The sequence below is a fragment of the Lathyrus oleraceus genome, chromosome 7 (genome assembly GCF_024323335.1).
Source record: "Lathyrus oleraceus cultivar Zhongwan6 chromosome 7, CAAS_Psat_ZW6_1.0, whole genome shotgun sequence".
Classification (NCBI taxonomy): Eukaryota; Viridiplantae; Streptophyta; class Magnoliopsida; order Fabales; family Fabaceae; genus Lathyrus; species Lathyrus oleraceus.
In genome coordinates, this window is record NC_066585.1 from 92,157,764 (window position 1) to 92,177,136 (window position 19,373).

Consider the following 19,373-nt stretch of genomic DNA (forward strand, 5'->3'; position numbering starts at 1 on the left):
TTGGTTCAGTAAATTGGAAGATGAATGTCCAAACATGGAAGACGCAAGAATCAAATGTCGATTCCTGCATACAACACCACTCTTCCGCTAGAGAACCAGAGTTGGTCGAATATCGAAGGTTGCAGATTGCAACGATGGAGTTGAGCTTCCGGTACGTGAAAGAGGGATTAAGTTGTAAGGTTAATACTTTGACGCTCAAGTCAGTATGAGAGTAAGATGAGTTAGTAAAGTTTGAATTTGAATTATACTTGAAAAATGATACACTTCTTCTTTAGATAGTTGAGTGATTATAACAACTTATTGATCTTTATGCTAAAGATGTGAGGATTCGTTAGATGGATCTTATATCCAAATCACATGCGCTCTAACCCAAGATAACATATTATCCAAGTGACCTTAATGAATTAGCACATTTCTAGGAGTCTCGCTTATTGGGCTGCAAATTTGAAAATTTTAAAAAAATATCGTAAAGGGTGTGTAACATGGAAGCATGGGGTTGAAATATAAGTTTTCTTCCCAAAACGGGTAATAACAAATGAAGTTACCATAGAATGAAATGATGATCCCGCGCTTATTCGAAGACGGAAATTAAACTGCCACAGTCTCTCTCTCTCATGGACCCGATCATCCTCTCCGACGAAGATGACCCCACAACACCGTTCCCTCTCCATTCTAAGAAGCGCCGAACCGAACAACCCGACCCAAACCCTACCGTTTTCCTCATCGACGACGACCCCACTCCACAGAAGCAGCACGTTCCTTCCTCTACACCTTCTATCGTTCCCGATACATTCTCCCCTTTATTCGATTCCGAAATTGCAATCGTCAAATGCACCAGACCTTCTGATTCTGTTCCTACGAATTTATCAGGTCAATATTCATTTTCCTATTCTTTGTTATTTTCAACAAAAAACATTGCTACATATTTCGGAACCCTAATATCATCCATTCTTAGTTATTTTATCAATCAATGCATTTGAAATTGGAGTATTACTCATACTTAATATGAACATTTTCCGCTGAATGTTATTCAGGAATTAGTCAAATGATATGTTTGGAATCAGATGATGAGCTGGAAAATTCTCGAATTGGAAATTGGAATGAGAATGGAGCAAGGGGATTTTCTTCTCAGGAAGAAATTGCTGGAAATTCAACATGGACTTACCATTCAATTGGTTATGAAAGTTCTCCTGGTAAATGCTTGTTCAGTGTTAACAAGTTACACTTGTTTTTAACTGCATGAAAATGCTTTATTTATTTGTTTATGTTATTGATAATTACAGACAGACATGTTTCATGTGAAGATGTTACTCAAGTTGAAAATTCGGGGGACTATCCTTCAAATCCAAGCTCCTCACAAGTGGTTAGTCCTCTGATGATTATTGTGTTGTTTTTTTTGCATGCATATATACAAAATAAGATTAGAAATAAAAAGTATCAGAGAGAAACTTAAGGTAGCACCTATTGTAGAAAAGATGATAGAGTCCCCCACCCTAGTCAGTTGTTCGGGCTATAAGTTGAGAAGACCTGTTAAAGCTCTGATTGAGAGAAGATATTAGGTTGAAAAAGGTCTAATAGTTAAAGGTAGGAGGAGAACAAACCCGTAAGAGTTATCAAGATTTAAATGATTTATGATAGGACATTATCATGTTGTTTGACCTATGTAACTAACTGTAAGTAGAATGAACTATGAACAACACTCTAATGTTTTCTTCTCTCTTTTTCATGCAAATATATTATTTTATTTTCTCCCTTGCATGCTTCTTACGTATTGCGCCATGCATTTAAGAAACCCCTCATTATTTTATGAGTTGTATGGTTATCCTAATGAGAACAATATGAGCCTGGAGCAGGAAGAGAATCTTAATGAGAACAATATGAGCCTGGAGCAGGAAGAGAATCTTAATGAGAAAAATATGAGCATGGAGCAGGAAGAGAATCCTAATGAGATAAATATGAGCATGGAGCAGGAAGAGAATCGTAATGAGATAAATATGAGCACGGAGCAGGAAGAGAATGTTAACAATGTGAAAAGTTCCAAAGTCTCTGCAAAGAGCAGAAACAAGGCAACTGGAAAAACAAAGATGACAAAAGAAGAAAGAAGTCGTTTGATGGAAGAAAAGAAACTACTGAAGGAAGTGCGTTTCAGTGTATATTGTTTGCTGTTTATACTTGATATCATTCATGATTTTGATCAAAATAGCTTATAGTCTTTACAAATTTGTTCTTCAGCAAGAGAAGTTAAGAAAAGCAGCTATGAAGGCTGAAGCTGCAGAACTGAAAAAAATTGAGAAAGAAAAGCAAAAGTGGGAAAAAGGGAAGTTTGCGATGAAATATATTGTGGCAGAAATAGATGCAAAGGTAGTTGAATCAGGTTCAATCGGAGGTAGGTTATTGGTATCTGAATCCTCAACCACGTGATAATTTCTTTGTAGCTCCTTAATTATGTTTGTTTTCTCATGAAACTTATTTTCTATTGCTTATCTGAATTCATGAGTGTGAGATAAGTTTGGACATAATTTTTAACATGGCTGTCTTCTCACGAAACTTCTATTACCTTTTTCAGGCCATTTGCTTACTAGGTTTGCTGAAAAGGGGCTAACATATCATATTACATCAAATCCGATCCCAGGGTCCATTTTATGGTCTATGAAAGTTCCAGAAAGTATTTCACAGGTAAGAAATGCTGGTAGTTCATCTTCGAGCACCAAATTCATTAATAATTTTTTTCACTGTTTTATTATTCTTTTTTTTTTTTATCTTTTTTGGTTTATTCCATATACATGTTGGTTGTTTGCTTTTGTATCTTAGATGTTCATTTACTTTTGTCGAAGTTATAAATAAATGATTTTATTTTGTACTGTTTTTAATTGGGCTAACTGCATTAGTTTACATTTTAATTCCTTTCTGCACTTATAGATTGTAATTTATGCTGATAAGTTTATAGAGCTAGCGGGGCACTCACAAACAGCTGGATTTTCTTAATTTAAGTAAACGGAGAAATTTCAACAGAATAGAGAATACCTATTTGAAACTAGAAGGAAATACAAGTAAGCAAACAAAGAAAGACGGTATGAAATATCTGCAAATTCCAGGAAATGAGAGCTCAACAATGGCTGAAAATCACTCCCAAATTCTGTTGCTCCCCTCTCTCTCTCTTTGTCTCTTCCCTCCTTCTGTTACGAACTTTATGAGCTCTTATCTTTTCACTCTTATATTTCAATATGTATCTTTTAAGAAATATTTCAGTATTGTAGGGTGAGGATTGTCCCCACTTATAAACAACTGGATTTTCTTAATTTAAGTAAATGAAGAAATTTCAACAAAATAGAGAATACCTATTAGAAACTAGAAGGAAATACAAGTAAGCAAACAAAGAAAAATGGTACGATATATCTGCAAATTCCAGGAAATGAGAGCTCAACAATGGCTGAAAATCACTCCCAAATTCTGTTGCTCCCTTCTCTCTCTCTCTCTTTCTCTCTTCCCTCCTTTTGTTTCGAACTTATGAGCTCTTATCTTTTTCGCTTTTATATTTCAGTATGTATCTGTTAAGAAATATGGTTGGGCCTAACGCAACCCTAGAAAACCGGCTTGTAGGGTGAGGATTGTCCCCACTTATAAAAACATGTTCAGGTCATATATTGTCCGATGTGAGAATCTTAACACGCACCCTCATGTCAGGACTGGACATCTGGATCGTGGAAATAAATGGTGGGTGACCCGATAGCGGAAACATGATAGCAGGTGTCCCGCCGGATCTTAAACGAGACTCTGATACCATGTTAAGAAATGTCGTGGGGTCTAACTCAATCCTAAAAAACCGGTTTGTAGTGTGAGGATTGCCCTCACTTATGAAGATATGTTCAGACCATATATTGTCCGATTTGGGACTCTTAATAGTACTGCACGTGTCTCTTAATTTTTTATAGGGTACAACAACAACCTAGCCTTATTCCACTATAAGTGGTTCTTCTTTCTAGGGTAAACCATCTGAAAATGAGCAGCTCAGCGATACTGTCATTCAACTTAGCATTGGGTTTCAGACTTCAAAATAAGCATAAGTGTCTTGTATCTGGTTAGCAGTCCTATACAACAATTGTAATATTTGTGAGAACAAAACAATGAGTTTGCGTGATGGACATCGGTGTCTTGTACTTGATTTAGCACTCCTTGGAAGATATTATCAGCTTTACCCGTATATTGGACATATATTGGCTGTTTTACTTTTTTGTATCAGTACTTATATGCAAATAAATTGCAAATCAATTCTCACTGTCATATACAAACTACAGGGCTTACACCTTTTGGATATTGTTAGTATGTAGAATAGTGGTTAGTTAGACTAGTTAAAGTAGTTAAAGGTTGTTATAGAAGTTAATTGGGGTAGTTAAAGTAGTAAAGGGTTGTTATAGAAGTTAGTTAGTTAGTTGAGGTTTTTATAGTGCTATTTGTATAAATAGGAAAATACAATGTAGAGTTGATTTCATTGAAAATTGTAAATCATTTGTGAATCGAGTACCAACTCTATTGTGAAGGGGAAACCCTTGAGGAGACCTTGCTCTCATGTTAATTCCTATTTTTTTGATAAAAAGTCTTCTTTCTTTGGAATTCAGTTCTTGGGTTCCTAACAATTGGTCCGACTTGCCGGGTCTTTGAGGAGTGCTGGTGTTGTTGTTACCAACTTTTATAGGGAAAGACCCCATGGGGATGGCTTGCAAGGGCTGAAGATTTTTGAGGTGCAAGAAACTCACGAGTTTGATCAGTTGCAATGGGCTTTCATGAGCATGGAGGGAGAAGTCAAGCATTGGTTCAGTTCTTGGTGTCAAGAGGACCCGTATTTAAACTGTGTCATTCTCTTTAAATCTGATCCTGAGATTCAGAACAAGCTATGATAACTGTGTATTTTCAACCTTGAAGCAAGAAAAGGAGAGGGATAGAAAATGTCTCATAGAAGAAGTGAAGCAATTGGTGGAGATACTAGAGAAGAAGTAAGAAATGATATGATCAGATTCTTGGTGATATGAAGAAGAGTGGCAAGAAGGTTGGTGATGATGGGTCATTTTCAAAGTCTTTATAATTAAGGTGACTTTAAGCTGACGTGTAGTATAGGGGAGAAAGTTTGCAAATTCATTATAGTTAAGTAGCTTTATTTGTGGCCGAAGTGGGGCCTATCGTAGTGTGCAGAATAATTGACAAGTTAACCATGAGGATGGCAGCACAGAAGAAAGTGGTGACTGGTGAATGGATCTTTGTACTTCCATCATTGGGATCCAGGTGGCATCATCCGAAATAGGGATATACTGCCCAATGCTGCCAGTATGTTGAAGACAAGCGGGAAACCAGTGCATCTTATCAAAGTATTAATCTTACAAGAAGAATATAGTAGTTTTCAACCTTGAGGACAAGGTTGTTTTGAGGAGGGGTGTATTGTTAGGATGCAGAATAGTGGTTAGTTAGAGTAGTTAAGGGGTGTTATAAAGTTAGTTAGTTAGTTGAGGTTGGTATAGGGCTATTTATAAATAGGAATACAATGTAGAGTTGATAACTTGATATCATTGAATATTGTAAATCATTTGTGAATAGTGTACCAACTCTATTGCGAAGGGGAAACCCTTGAGGGAGAGCTTGCTCTCATGTTATGTTCTATTTTTTAATAAAAGTGTTCTTTCTTTGGAATCACTGGTGACATTGTATACTTTAAATCTAACAAACACGTATTCATAAGAGCATTGAACAGTTTTGTCTTTCTATAATTAAACAATTGCTTACTATGTTATGAGAGAGAAAAGGAAGATTAGCATGTAAAAGAGGATGCCATATCACAAGTGCCATGTAAGCATGATTTCATGTTAGTTAAAATGATGATAGTATAGAACTTCATTATGAAGTAGTACAACTATAGGGACTTACAAAGTAATCGAACTGAATTTATTTATAAATCTTATCAAAACATTCTTTGTTTATCTTCTGTGGATGAATATTTCTGTGAGTATTCTGTTCTTCACTAATACCAATTTCATTTATTATTTACAGCTTTCCACCGAGCGAATTGAGATTCCATATGTCTTACTAGTTTATGAGGCCGACAAATTTTGTAACCTCACCGTGAATGATTCTCTTTTTGATCAACTCAATAGCATTCGAAATCATTATCCAGCTTATACTGTTTGTTACCTCACAAACAGGTTACTTTCTTACATTAATAAAAGGTGAGTGATATATGTTTATTAGTACTTCCAATCTAGTAGGCAATTGCAGATATTTATGCTTTGGTGCATTATTCTATGTCCCTAACGTGTGTGCATGCATATCTGTGTGTGTATTTGCCAATAAATCTCATATAATAACTTATTTTATAAACCTCCATGTCCAATAACTTAATATCCAGTTTCAATCAACTTCCCAAAATAAATAGAAGGGAAAAAAAGTTTGAAGTACTTAATTTTTCTGCATTACACATGTATTTGGATAAACGAGTTAGATTTGCCATATGTGATGAAAAAAACCCAAAAGGATGATGCATACTGCAAGCAACTTTATTCGCATATGCAAATCCACACATATTAGTATTTTCCTTATGCATATAATTTTTTAAAATTCCTGCCAATGATTTCTGATATTTCAGCCAATTAATTTATGATCTATAATTTTTTTCAAAATATTCTCATATTGAAACCGATTTTTATGTTCTGTTAGGGAGCAGGAAAAATACAAGAACCCAGAAAACAATACTTGTTGGAGACGTCCGCCTGTTGAGGAGGTTGAGTAACTGGCCTTCCATATTCAAATTACAATGAATAGGTCAAGTTTTAAGTCTTTACCTTCGTATATAAGCATGTTGATTTATTTGTTTTGAATTGTCTTGTAGGTACTAGCAAAATTAACAACTAATTTTGCCAAAATACATTCCAGACTGTGTGTAGATGAAGCTGAACTAGCTGAACATGTTGTTGGTTTGACATGCAGTCTAGCGTCTTGTCAGTTTAGGTACTTGATGCCTCTATTTTTGGAATTGAATTAGAGTCATGTCAAACTTTGATGAAGAAAATAGTGATATGCTATACATGTAAAATCAGTCATTCTAAATCTATTAAAAGGATGGGTTTCTTCCCTGTTGTATCCCAAAAGAAAATAATCCGTTAAAGGGTGGGTTGAAAATAAATCCACCATTTCTTTTTAAATTTTCTCTTTTTTCCATCAACTTTCATGCATTTTCTTTGTTTCTGTATATTTATATCGAAGCCCATATTTTTGCAGTTTGCTATAACTTATTACATGTACTAAAATTGATGTCACTTTGGAAGACACTAAAAAATACCTACTTTTTAGCATTGTAAATTGTAAATATGATACCTATCCAGTTGTTTGATTTATCTTATCTTATTTTAATTAATATTAATATTACATCAAATTGGTTCGTTTATTGCTGCAGAAAGAAATTAACTAGGTTATCTGTAAATGCAAATGGATCTCTTGTTTCAAAGGACAGCGTTGACCGGAACTTAATAAAAAAATCCACATGGTGAGTGACTTTCATGTTTTTATTCATAGATTATCTCTAAATTTAGTTTTCATCATGTCCTTATTTGTTTTACTATTTTGCTTAGTATATTAGCATAACTAAGAATTAATGTTTTTTCTTCAATAATACCATCCAACATATTATTGCTAGGAATCTGTGATTGATTATAACGAAAAAAGTTATTAGATGGAGTATTCCTCTTCCTCTCTCTCTCTCTTGAAGAATTAAACCTTATAACTTCAAGTCTTCAACAATTAAATATTGCATAAAAGAAATCCCAACATCCTCTTAATTACTTAAAATTTTAAGGTCTTGCCGTAATTAGACGAATTATCAGACTGCCGGCATTAAATATCACTGCTACTTTTTATTCCTTTTTAATGTTTATGCAGATTGAAAATGGTACTAATTTGCTATAACTTCAAAGATGCTAATAATTGAACATTGTAGTTTGTGCATATTTCTAAATTTTCCAAGATGCTAATAATTTGTAGGACTTTTTTCACTATTTTGTTGTTCACAAGTCGCAAATATAATTAGGAACACACCTTTTATCACCTATATAATAATCTGACAATTGGTTGATATAACAAAATAACTTATTGTTACTTTTGCTTGCATGACTAGGTTAAAAGCTTTGGTTGCTATCCCCAAGGTACAACCGCGATTCGCAATTGCTATTTGGAAAAAATACCCAACCATGAAGTCTCTGTTAAGTGTTTATATGGATCCAACTAGATTGGTACGTGCTGTAAGATTGCATTTGTTTGCTTAACCTTCCTGATATGGACCACAGTTCAGTCAAATTTTAGTTGCATTAGTTACAAATAGTTGCTGATGAAATACGACGTGACCAGAATTCTATTGTCTTTCTTAATGATAGAAGATGCATCAAGATAAATAAGACTATTTTTTTGGCCACAGGAGCATGAGAAGGAATTTTTACTCAAAGACTTAATGACAGAAGGTCTGATTGGTGGTGACAGAAGGTTAGGCGAGGTTTGCTCAAAGCGAGTTTATAGAATTCTAATGGCTCAAAAGGGAACCATCAGAACAGATGATGTTGAGAATGGTGCTGATTTTTTTGAACGTTAATCAATAGTAGATAGCTTTGTCAATATATATATTTAATCCGTGTTTAAGAAAGTTTGTCAACGGCTATCATTTCTAAATTGCATCACATTTTGAACATATAGAAAAGAATCTCGGTGATTGAATATGGGGTACAAGGTAATCATCATGACATGGCAGGGGATCCCATGGACTTTCATATTTTAGCCAACTTTCATGCAATCAATCATATATGGCATACTCCCTCCAGAATGAAATAAAAGCAAAAGTGGTATGTGAAAAGTTGATCTATCCATTTCAGATATACTTTTTGCTTATATTTCATTCTAGAGGATATATGTCTGAAGTAGAAATCCTCTCCGTTTCATATCTTTGTTTCTCCTCTATTACTATCGTATTAGAACTAAAATGTTAAAACTTTAGACCATGTGCATTATGGAACAAGAGTCACACTTCATGGTCCAACTTTGATCCATAGAGACTTGATAGCTTCTCAGGATCAAGCCGAAAATCCAATGTAGAGAAGGACCTGCGAAACTGACCAAAATCGTTGCCTTCTTTTGGGTTGATCATATCAAGTATAGATGCCTGTAAGAGAGTGTAGTTTTTTATATTCTTAAGAGCATTAGGATGGCCTTCAGTTTTAGGGGATATTTTACTGCTAGAGAGAAAAACTGGGGATATTGATGCATTCATGCTCCTTTCACTGGTAAATATTGATGAAGATTTGCTGCTTTCACTATTTCCTGTTTCTTGTCCCAGCATGGTTTGTTCCAGACCCTTCTCCTGTGAAAACCAAAGGATACAAGTTATTCTCTAAATTATAACTAATGTTGTAAAATTAAGATAAGCCAGTAGATTGATAGGTTATGCATTCATGCAGGTATAGGTTTGGGGGATGAATTCTCTTAATATTTTTCTATCATGTTTCCAAATCTCCAACCTTTCTTTACAACAAATCTTCACCCTTAAATGACCAACTGTGTGATGGAAGGAATCCAATTACTAGTTTTAAATTATTTTGGTGAAACATGTGTAACTGACCTCCTTTGATGTTTCTGAATCTGTCTTGCCTTGTTCAGCAGTTTGGTTCATTCCTGATAGGCTTAAATTGCTTGCACTTCTTTTAGACAGTTGCCCTTTTCTCAAACCTTTGCGCCTATATCATGAAAAGCAATAAACATATCAGTTTAGGTCAATGCTACAATGGTTACATAGAGATATCATTTACAGAAGCCACAATGCAGGAAAGGAAAAACTTTTTCAATTTTAGAATGAATGCATACCTTTTGCGTCTCTTATGTTGAGATCGTTCATCATCCCCTTTGTTGATTATTACTGGTAATTCTGAAATGTCACATGCTAATGGACGAGATTTGAAGAACTGCTAGTAGCAAACACTTGTCAAATTGTAATGTGAAATAATAAAAATGATACATGTCTTCAACAGATACTGCAAATTATTGTCTATTCAAATTTGTTGATTCTTTGTGACGAAGTAAATAGATCAAATAAAAGCAAAAAGAGGAAAAACTGACTTCTGTTTGAAGGGCAGAGGCAGCAGTGCCACGATTTTGGGAGTGAAGATCAAGAAGTGTAGTCAAGAGATTAAGAGCAGACAAAGGAAAATCCTTAAAGTTTTCTTCAAAACTAGCTTTGTAACGTTGTGGTGGACGAAAGCTTGTCTTTAACTTCATTTTTGTCAAGTAATCTTCTGAAGGTGAACCACAAAGTTTGTATATCATATGAAGCTGCTCAATCTATATGCATAAAAAATGCTCATTTAAGTTGATATATCTTACATAACTCACTACAATTTTTTTTCATAAAATCCAAATTAAGTTTTACCTCTGTCCTCCCAGGCATAATTGGTTTTCCAACAAACATTTCAGCCAACAAACATCCTACACTCCATATATCAATGCTATAATCATAATCAGTTGAACCTAAAAGAAGTTCAGGAGCTCTATACCAAAGTGTCACAACTCTATTTGTAAGAGGTCCTTTAGGTTTTATTTTTAAAGAATTTGCAAGCCCAAAATCAGCAATTTTTAACACCCCTTTTGTATCTATTAACAAATTTGAAGCTTTAATATCTCTGTGCATAACTCCTCTCTCATGACAATATTGAAGTCCCAAAAGCAGCTGTTGCATGTAACATTTTATCTGTACAAAATACAAACAACTACACCATTATCACAAAGTGTTCTAAATATTAAATATGTAGGCACTTTGTATTATATTTGAATTGATGGAAGTAGAACCCAACGGAGTGAAATTGAACATGAACTTAATTATACTGTTTGCAAAGTAGATGGAATAAAAACAAAGGTTTGATGAAATGAGATGAAATTAATTTCATTATATTTCTTTTCACTTTATCCATTATCAATAATAAAATCTTCTTACCTCTTCATTATATTATATTCTATCATATACCATTAATCGAATTATATATATATATATATATATATATATATATATATATATATATATATATATATATATATATATATATATATATATATATATATATATATATATATATATATATATATATATATATATATATATATATATATATATATATATAAAGAGAGAGGGGTAAGTTTTAGTCACAAACTCTAATATTTTTGTCAAACATAAATCATGTAACCAATGATTATTAAAAGAATTTACTTTTTATAAGAAAAATATTACAGAAGTTTATTAATATCAATGATCAAATTTTATATCTTATATCAAGGAAGATTGACTCAATTGACAAGAAGTTATCTCAGATGCATCTAAACAAAAATAATTTGATTACAAAAGAAAATCTAACCTGTGGTTCAGTGAGTCTCTCAGTAGGGCGTGAGATAACTCTAGTAAGGTCACATTGCATGTATTCAAAGACTAAATAAAGACTATATTGCATCCTTGATGTTGCTAATCCTTCAAGTTTGATAACATTGGGATGATCCAATGTTTGTAGTATCATAATCTCTCTTGCCATAAACTTGATGCTTTCAGAATCAGAAGTGTCAAATCTTACCTTCTTTAAAGCAACTATCTTTCCACTGTCCTTATCTCTAGCTTTATATACATTGCTATATGTTCCACGTCCTACCTACAAAATAACCAAATCAACAAGTCACTATAACATTAACATATGAAAAGTGCTTAGTGTAGTTACTATAATCACTTACCTTTCCTAGTTTTTCATAGGAATCAGCAGTCTTGCGAATCAATGTAGCTAAAACGTTTTGGGAGATATTATCAACTAGCCATTTGGGCCACTCACCCTCTCCCACTTTAACTTCATAGATGGCATTAATCTTCTTCTCCTCCTCCTCAGACTTATCATCAGCCCTTTCTCCCTCTTTTGCTGCAGTAGTAGTATTCACAATCACAACTCTCTTCTTAGTCTTTACTTGAACATGTTTGGATGGATGATTCTTGTTATGGATGATAGGTTTGAATGCATGCTGGTCTTTTAACCTTTCAACATGTCGACGCCGGTTTCTGTTTCGAGGGGGAGTATACTTGCTACTTACACATCCCATGATGTTTATCTATATATGTTTCGGAAACAATGAACTTGAAAGGATATTCTTGTGTTAGATATATATAGATGAATTAATATTAAAAAAAGGAAACAGGTGGAACAAGATATATAGATAAGGTGAAAAGGAAGGTGCATGGAAGCTTCGTTTCCTCTTTGATTTACCCATAGTTGCCGGCATGATTGAGAATGGAGATATTTTGTTTTGTAATTATGAGAAAGGATGATTTCAATGTCGTCACTATAACTTAGCAATCTCCGTCCATGGCGATTAAGTATGAAACTATACAATTATGTTCTTAACGAACCCCTCATCTCACAATGCTGCCATAATCGTACACCTCACTACACACCACATATAAATAAATAAACTCATTCATTCTCTTTTTTCCTTTTACCAAATTACTGTAATTAATTTTCTCCTCTCAAAATTCATTTGGCAATCCTCTCTCTACATTAGATGGGTGAGTATTCAAAATAACATTCGCAGAGTAAATTCATTTTACATAATGCACCCATTTCTTCCTGTTACTCCTTCGTAATCATCTCATATTCTGTACATAAGCTTCAATCTATTTATCAATCAATTATATATATATATATATATATATTATTAAATAAGATTTTGATATATTAAATGTTGTAATTTCAATGCTGAAAATAACTTAAATAAAATAAAGACTTTCTTTAATGAGTCTCTTATTATAAATTATTATTTATAGTCTAATATTTTGATCTATAAAAAGTTTATTGTAAAACTTACAAATTAAATTGTTGAGTTTATGAATATAAATAGCCTTCTTGTTTGCGTCGATATGATAGTTTATTGAAATGCACGGGTTAAAGATTATAAACAATAGCCTAATGATCTTATTCATAATTTAACTCATGAGCGCTTGACACCTAATATATGGCAAAGCAACCGAATTGAAATATTTAGTATAGCAGAACTAATTCAAGAGCTCTCAGTATTCTGTCCCTCATTGCTTTCTTATCATTTTCACCCTGGTCTTTAGACCTCTCTACAACAAGTGATTCTATAGAGTAACAAAAAAAAGTTATTTTCTACTAGTGTTTGGATTGGAGTTGGAAAAGGTGAAACATATGTTGAGTTCACAACGACAATTTATTTAGAAGTACATTCTAATGTGCCTCAGTTATAAACCAACCACACACTACACACTAATTTACATCTAAGCTCCTATTTAACAAATTCACCAATACTAACACTGTCTCCGCCGCCAATGCGTTTCTTTGCTGGCATGCCAAGATCGAAAGGTCCCAAAGAGTCATTCTGCATTTAACATAATAGAGTAGTTGAATAAAAAATCAAGAAAAAACAAAACAAACAATGAAGTGCTTTAAATACCCAGCTGATGCCTGCTAACCCAAGACTTCTTTCATCATCAAACAAACGTGAAGAAAGCATCGAATCTGTTTGAGTCTTCTGAGACAAGGGATTTTGTAAAAGCCCAACTTGATCATTAACCTTTATAAAAACCCATGAGACAAAGTGCAATTTAATGAATAATAATGGATTAAGAAACAGCTTCTATTGAACTTATAGACTACAAATAGAACCATAATCTCAATCTCACAACAATTAGAATTCTGATTTCTATCACAATGCAACATTAGAAGTTGTTCTATTAGCAGTGCATTTTTTGCAGCCTTAGGTTCATTTGAAACTTTAAGCATTCTATTCACAGGAGCTCTGCCATTACTGAGAGTTCAAAGAGCAGATAAAAACCAATTACATGTTTTCTTCTTATATATATTTATCTTTTTCAAACCTAAGTTGAAACATTTGGGATGTAAAACAAAAAGGTTGTTTTTCCTTATCAAATTCAATTTGGAGGTGCAGAGGTTGGTTTATAAATCTTAGATCTTGACATCTTGTTATTTCAAAATCAAGTATTCCGTTGGAAGAAAAAAAGTAACTAAAAAGAAACAAATAAAAGAGCTTGGTCAGTAAGAATAGATTTTGATTAAGACTGTTAGCAACTGACCTTGTCAGTACATGGAATCTTGAATAAGTTTGAAGATGCATCCTGACCACGGGCCGCAGAATAAGCTGTTTCTGTTGCACTAGCAGTTTTCACATCTGCTGGGGGGGATAACTTCTTAAGAGCAAATGCATGACATGTTTCTTCAGCATCCAATATTGAGGTGCGCAAGGCTCCAGCAGATTGTGTTGAAACAGGAGGATGATTAATTCTGCAGTTGATAAAAGCATCCAATGAATCTGATATTAAATGACCTGTTTGACTGGTACCATTGCTGCCAAATAATTTTGAATCAAACTTTCCCAGTAATGATGCTTCAGACAGGAGGCCACCAATGCTTATATTGTCTAGACAATCAACCCATTGCGTTGATGTTTGTTGAAGGCTGCAACCTTCTTTTGGCTCATTATCCTAGTTAGAAAGGAAACAAGCATGATTAGAAACAAAATGAGCATGATTAGAAAACAAACATTTTTATGGAATGTACTGGAACTGAGTTTTTTTATTATAGGAACACATGCAACATTTTAACTGATAGAGGACTGTATTAAGAATTCATTTTGAAATTCAGGACCAACCACTAACTGATTTCTCCAACATGTAATACAGTATCATAAAAAAACTAATAAGAATTTTATAAATGCAAATAAAAAAAACAGGTATTTTTAAGTTTAAGCTATCCATGTGCTAATTAACTAAACTTTTAATTTTTCTTGTAAACGTCCATATAATACATGCCAAATTTTTTTGTATAATTATGTTGGTCAAAGAGTAAATAATCACCAAAACCATTTAAATATTCCTCAATCTACACATCCAAAACTAAGGGGGTTTACTTCCCAAAAATGTTTTCAAAATATGCAAATTTCAATTTCAACAGCCATTTGTAGGTTGTGAGTAACAGTGGCTTTTTCGGAAACTGTGAAAAGAACTTTTCAACATTTACAAAATTTGAAAACAATAATGATTTTGTTTTCTGAAATTCACTGTAGAACAGCTGGACAAAGGCAAACATGTTTTTACAGTTTACACTCATTTTTATTTCAGGATTGCAAACAGGAAAGGATAAAAGTAAATGGAGTCTCATATTTGTATAAACCAATCCACAGCAACACCATGTGTCTGCAAATAAAATCTGTGTTTAATTCAATGCTATGATGCATAGGTACGGGTACGGTACCCGGTGCGGGTACTGGTACAAGATACGACATTTTTATAAAAATCAAGATACGGGTACATTAATAAGAAATAAGAATTTTCTATAAAATATATGAGTAGAGAACTAAATTGTTAGGTTCATAACAAAACACCACTATTAAAAATTGAAAAAAAACAAAAAATAATGTTAAAGATATAATAACAAAAAATTAAACACATAAATATACTATATTGATATTTGAGAAAATCACAAATTTCATTCAAAACCAAATAAGGAGAAAAAATGAAGTACCACGAGTACGGTACGAGTACCCGGTACGGGTGCATACCCGATACCAGTACTTCACCATTTTAGAAGTACCCATGCTTCAGAGATTCAATGCAATGAACCTATGTTCATGTTATTGTAACACAACAAAAATATCTAAGAAACAGTGTACCTGAGGATCAGTTGATTCCTTGTTCATTTTCTGAGCCACAATTTCACCTGTTACATTGTCCATGTCAGTTGTTTTGTATTCTGCAGTTGCCTCAATCTTGTCCCGCTCATCACATAAAGTCTCTAAATTAGCATTGCAACCTGTATCTGTTCCTCCTGACTGTACGCCAAACTCACAGGGAACCAGCATGGAGGATATACCAAATGAAGTAGGCTCATGTATGTTAAACCAACCATACCTTTAAAAGATAGAGAGAAATAGTTAAAACTTACAACACAAACTAACTAGTTTCAACATAGAAAAAAATATTATCATAGAAAATGATTGGTTATCATACTTCAGCCGGAAAATTGAGGGGTTTCCAACAGCAGCATAGACAGCTGTGGCTGTAGTGTCACTATCATTAATCGTCCACCTTTTGCAATCAGTTAGATTTCCCATTCTGTCGTAAGGAAAAAGCATGGGCTCCCCTTTGGCTGTACTTGAACTTCCCCACTTCTTTTCAATGTGTCTTAGAACTGAAGAAATTTTCTTTCTACCACTTAGCGTAAGTTCTAAGTATGGATTATACCCGTCCTGAAAAAGAAAATCAATTAAGCATCCAGACTTAATACATGCAGACTAAGACATTGTAAAGTATACAAATTTGTTCAAATATTTCATATGCCACCATGTAACCTTTTCAAGTCTTGTACGAATTTCTTCATTTGCTGGAAAAAGTTGCAATTTGATTTTTGCAGAAGAAGTGAGTGTTTGTCTTGGATGAAGATCAACTTCAATGGCTTCTCTAAATTTCACATGAAATGTATCTTCAGTAGGATGCTCTGGGCACAACCCCCCAGATTCCTTAACTGGAAAATGCTGATTCTCTTTGTCAGACAACAATTCCTCACTGCAACCTATAGAGAAAAGGTTTAAGTTTAACTAAATTAAATAAAATGTATATAATAATGGAAAGTGAATCTTTGTATAGGTTTCAAAATTAGTGTTGCCTCATTCATTAAAAAAACATTTATTAAACAAACACAGCGCTAGCAGACTAATTGAACCTACACAAATTCAATCTTAGCTAAATTATTTCATACAAACACAACAAATCAAGTACAACAAGAGGGAGGACAAAATGAAACCAGACAATTATTAAAATCAACACAAACAGTAAATTGGTAAAACCTAGTCACCTCTTGCTTTGTGATCCAATTTATTTGCTTTCTTGGAAGAATTTTTCACTCCAATGGATCTTGTCTTTAGACCGGATTTTCCAGAAGCCTTAACAGCTTTGCTTTCTTTCGACCTCCCTGCTTTCATGATAGTTCAACCTTCCTGAGAGTTTTAATGATAAAATGATCTCTGTTGGTATAGTTCTTAACAAAGAACAAATGACCAGAAAAAAAACACAAAAGCAATAAATTAGAAGTACGTTTTAAAGACAAGTATAATTAAAATTGGCTGGCAGAAAATTAGTCAAATAAAAAATCATTCGGGTTCACTTTCAGTACCTACAGTATAACAACAAAATAACAAACTAGCAAAAAGGTCCGGACAGAGTTTCAGATTATCATGTGGAGTCAATTGATAGCTCTCAAGAACTTTCAAACATCGGAATTAAAACAGAGACACCAATGTACTGCCCCCACCTTAAATTTGTTTAAAAAGTGGACACACACACACATTCAATCTTTGAAACAAACACTCTATTTCCCTTATTTGTTTAATCATGCGAGACTCACCACCTCGAGAGTCAACAGTCTAATTAAACAAATAAGGGAGGTAGATACTTCTGTAAGTAAAAATATTAAACGTGTTTTTCATCTACGCAAACCTCAAGGAAATCGAGTACAATTTGCTTGATAAGAATTATGCAATTATCTACAAATTAGTATGGCAGATTGAAAATTTGTAAAATCACCTAAACCAGTTACTAATCCCCTTTCCTTCTCTACTTGAATAGAATTATACATAAAATAAATAATAATTTTTATTTTTCACCCTTAAATTTACACAATCATCGAATATACCAAACTTCCGATAAGAGAATACAAAATTACAATGGAAGCAGATCTAATAGTCAATCCCACAGTCCAAGTCGTGATTTGAATCACAATCATATAACAAAAACCAATCCAGCACTATCATCGTAAATCACCAACCACAAACCCTAATTTGACTATATCTACCTGATTCAAATTACGAGGAACATCAAAACTCGAATTCAACTCGCGTCAAAGCCGTATTAAATGATTACGCTACATCAGAAACACGAAATCGACACAAAAGTTATCGATAAAATGAAGAACAAGGTGAAAACTAATGATACTCAGATTCACGACATGGAAATCGAATTCAGGTATAGTAATTAAGTAATTTAGGAATTAAGAAACGAAATTAAAGGAAACAAGTGGAATTGAAGAAGTTGAGTTGGATAGAGATTGGAACCTTAGAGAAGCTGAAACGGAGGAGGTGGTGAAATCGAATCGCGGAGGAAGAGGAAGAAGAGAGGATGGGGAAGGAGAAAGAAACAGTGTGCGCGCGGGAAGAATTAATGTGAAATTTTGTAATGAATAAATAAAGTGGGAAAGAGAAAATGAATTAAAGGACCCACATAATTTTCAAGGCCAGCGTGGCGGTGGCGGTAACCGCTTCGTTCCCCTGTTTTACCTTCGTATACAGTACGATTCTTCGGCCTTCATGTGTGTGGGCTTGATACAAACTAGCTATTTTAACTTGACACTTTGCTTATAAAAAGATAATATTACCCTTATAAAATCATTTCTCAAAATTTTCAAAAAAATTTGGTATTAATTCTAACTTTTATATCGGAAATTTCAAAATTTTAGATAGTTAAACTTTATTTACATTGAAAATTCTGGAATTTTCTTTATGAATAAAAACTTTGTTTTATCGTAAATTTTAAAATTACGGTAGTTATAAAAACTTTATTTGTTATCGAATTGTAATTTTTTTAAATTTTTTTTTTATGAAATATAGAGGCAGGGACGACACTATTGCAGGTAGATCGATTGATATAGCGGTAAACCAGGTTAGGTCTGTTGAGGCTAAATCTTCCCAGATATGGGTTGAACGAGTGGTTTTAACTGGTTCACGCCGAAAACGGTTGGTTGAGCAAGATCAATTCCGTGTACCTCATAATTAATTGTTACGGATAACATTTCTTATTTATTATTTATTATTTATTATGTTTGTGTTTTGATATCAGTGTTGGATATACGAGCATTTCTCCGTCATTTGTGACTAAAGAGTGCAGCATTTCCCAGTGGATGCCCAAGAGCGGGGAGATGGAAGGGAGGCAGTTACATCTGAGTGGTGTTGTCGAGTACAAGAGGAGGCTCGATGTGTTGACTCTAGATTATGTCATTTGGACACCATACACTGATCATAAAGTCCACTGTGAGTTCGAGGAGTCTTTATTGTATTAAGGTTATATGCGGTGGGAGATCATGGTTGTTATACACTTGCTTCAGAGGTGTCTGCGATAGTATGGTTATGTTTAGAGTATCTCACAACTAGTTCTAGATATACCATCTATTGGAATTCATTGGTGGTTTCAGAGTAACTTCATTAGCTCTAGTCGTGTCATTAGAGATCGAGTAGTTATGGTTCAACACCCC

The 19,373-nt window shown here is 33.7% G+C and overlaps 3 protein-coding genes across 8 annotated transcripts; 1 reads left to right on the plus strand and 2 right to left on the minus strand.

Moving 5' to 3' along the window:
* The first annotated feature begins 471 nt into the window (after positions 1-471).
* On the plus strand, positions 472-8,807 carry LOC127106090 (crossover junction endonuclease EME1B). 2 transcript variants are annotated; one of them, XM_051043370.1, is made up of 12 exons: positions 472-870; positions 1,035-1,193; positions 1,284-1,363; positions 1,893-2,138; positions 2,233-2,386; positions 2,567-2,676; positions 6,037-6,212; positions 6,700-6,763; positions 6,872-6,990; positions 7,436-7,525; positions 8,153-8,267; positions 8,450-8,807. In XM_051043370.1, exons 1-12 carry the CDS (start codon positions 615-617, stop codon positions 8,618-8,620), a joined length of 1,740 nt encoding a protein of 579 aa, XP_050899327.1. In that variant the 5' UTR covers positions 472-614; the 3' UTR covers positions 8,621-8,807. The 2 variants fall into 2 exon arrangements, with proteins under 2 accessions (XP_050899327.1, XP_050899326.1); XM_051043369.1 differs by having other exon boundaries at positions 476-870; positions 1,854-2,138.
* A 95-nt stretch (positions 8,808-8,902) lies between these two features.
* LOC127106091 (probable serine/threonine-protein kinase At1g54610) lies at positions 8,903-12,608 on the minus strand. Its single transcript, XM_051043372.1, has 7 exons — positions 11,785-12,608; positions 11,421-11,705; positions 10,445-10,762; positions 10,135-10,356; positions 9,883-9,980; positions 9,641-9,755; positions 8,903-9,382 (listed from the first exon to the last, which is right to left on the minus strand). Exons 1-7 carry the CDS (start codon positions 12,139-12,141, stop codon positions 9,044-9,046), a joined length of 1,734 nt encoding a protein of 577 aa, XP_050899329.1. The 5' UTR covers positions 12,142-12,608; the 3' UTR covers positions 8,903-9,043.
* Positions 12,609-12,987: 379 nt separating this feature from the next.
* Positions 12,988-18,468, minus strand: LOC127106245 (TSL-kinase interacting protein 1). Of its 5 annotated transcripts, XM_051043546.1 has the most exons (9): positions 18,181-18,301; positions 17,922-17,990; positions 16,926-17,108; positions 16,423-16,643; positions 16,082-16,320; positions 15,745-15,982; positions 14,150-14,557; positions 13,510-13,629; positions 12,988-13,434 (listed from the first exon to the last, which is right to left on the minus strand). In XM_051043546.1, exons 3-9 carry the CDS (start codon positions 17,050-17,052, stop codon positions 13,342-13,344), a joined length of 1,446 nt encoding a protein of 481 aa, XP_050899503.1. In that variant the 5' UTR covers positions 17,053-17,108; positions 17,922-17,990; positions 18,181-18,301; the 3' UTR covers positions 12,988-13,341. The 5 variants fall into 5 exon arrangements, with proteins under 5 accessions (XP_050899503.1, XP_050899505.1, XP_050899506.1 ...); XM_051043548.1 differs by lacking the exons at positions 17,922-17,990; positions 18,181-18,301 and adding an exon at positions 18,347-18,468; XM_051043549.1 differs by lacking the exons at positions 17,922-17,990; positions 18,181-18,301 and adding an exon at positions 18,347-18,365 and having other exon boundaries at positions 16,926-17,067.
* Between the last annotated feature and the right edge of the window lie 905 nt (positions 18,469-19,373).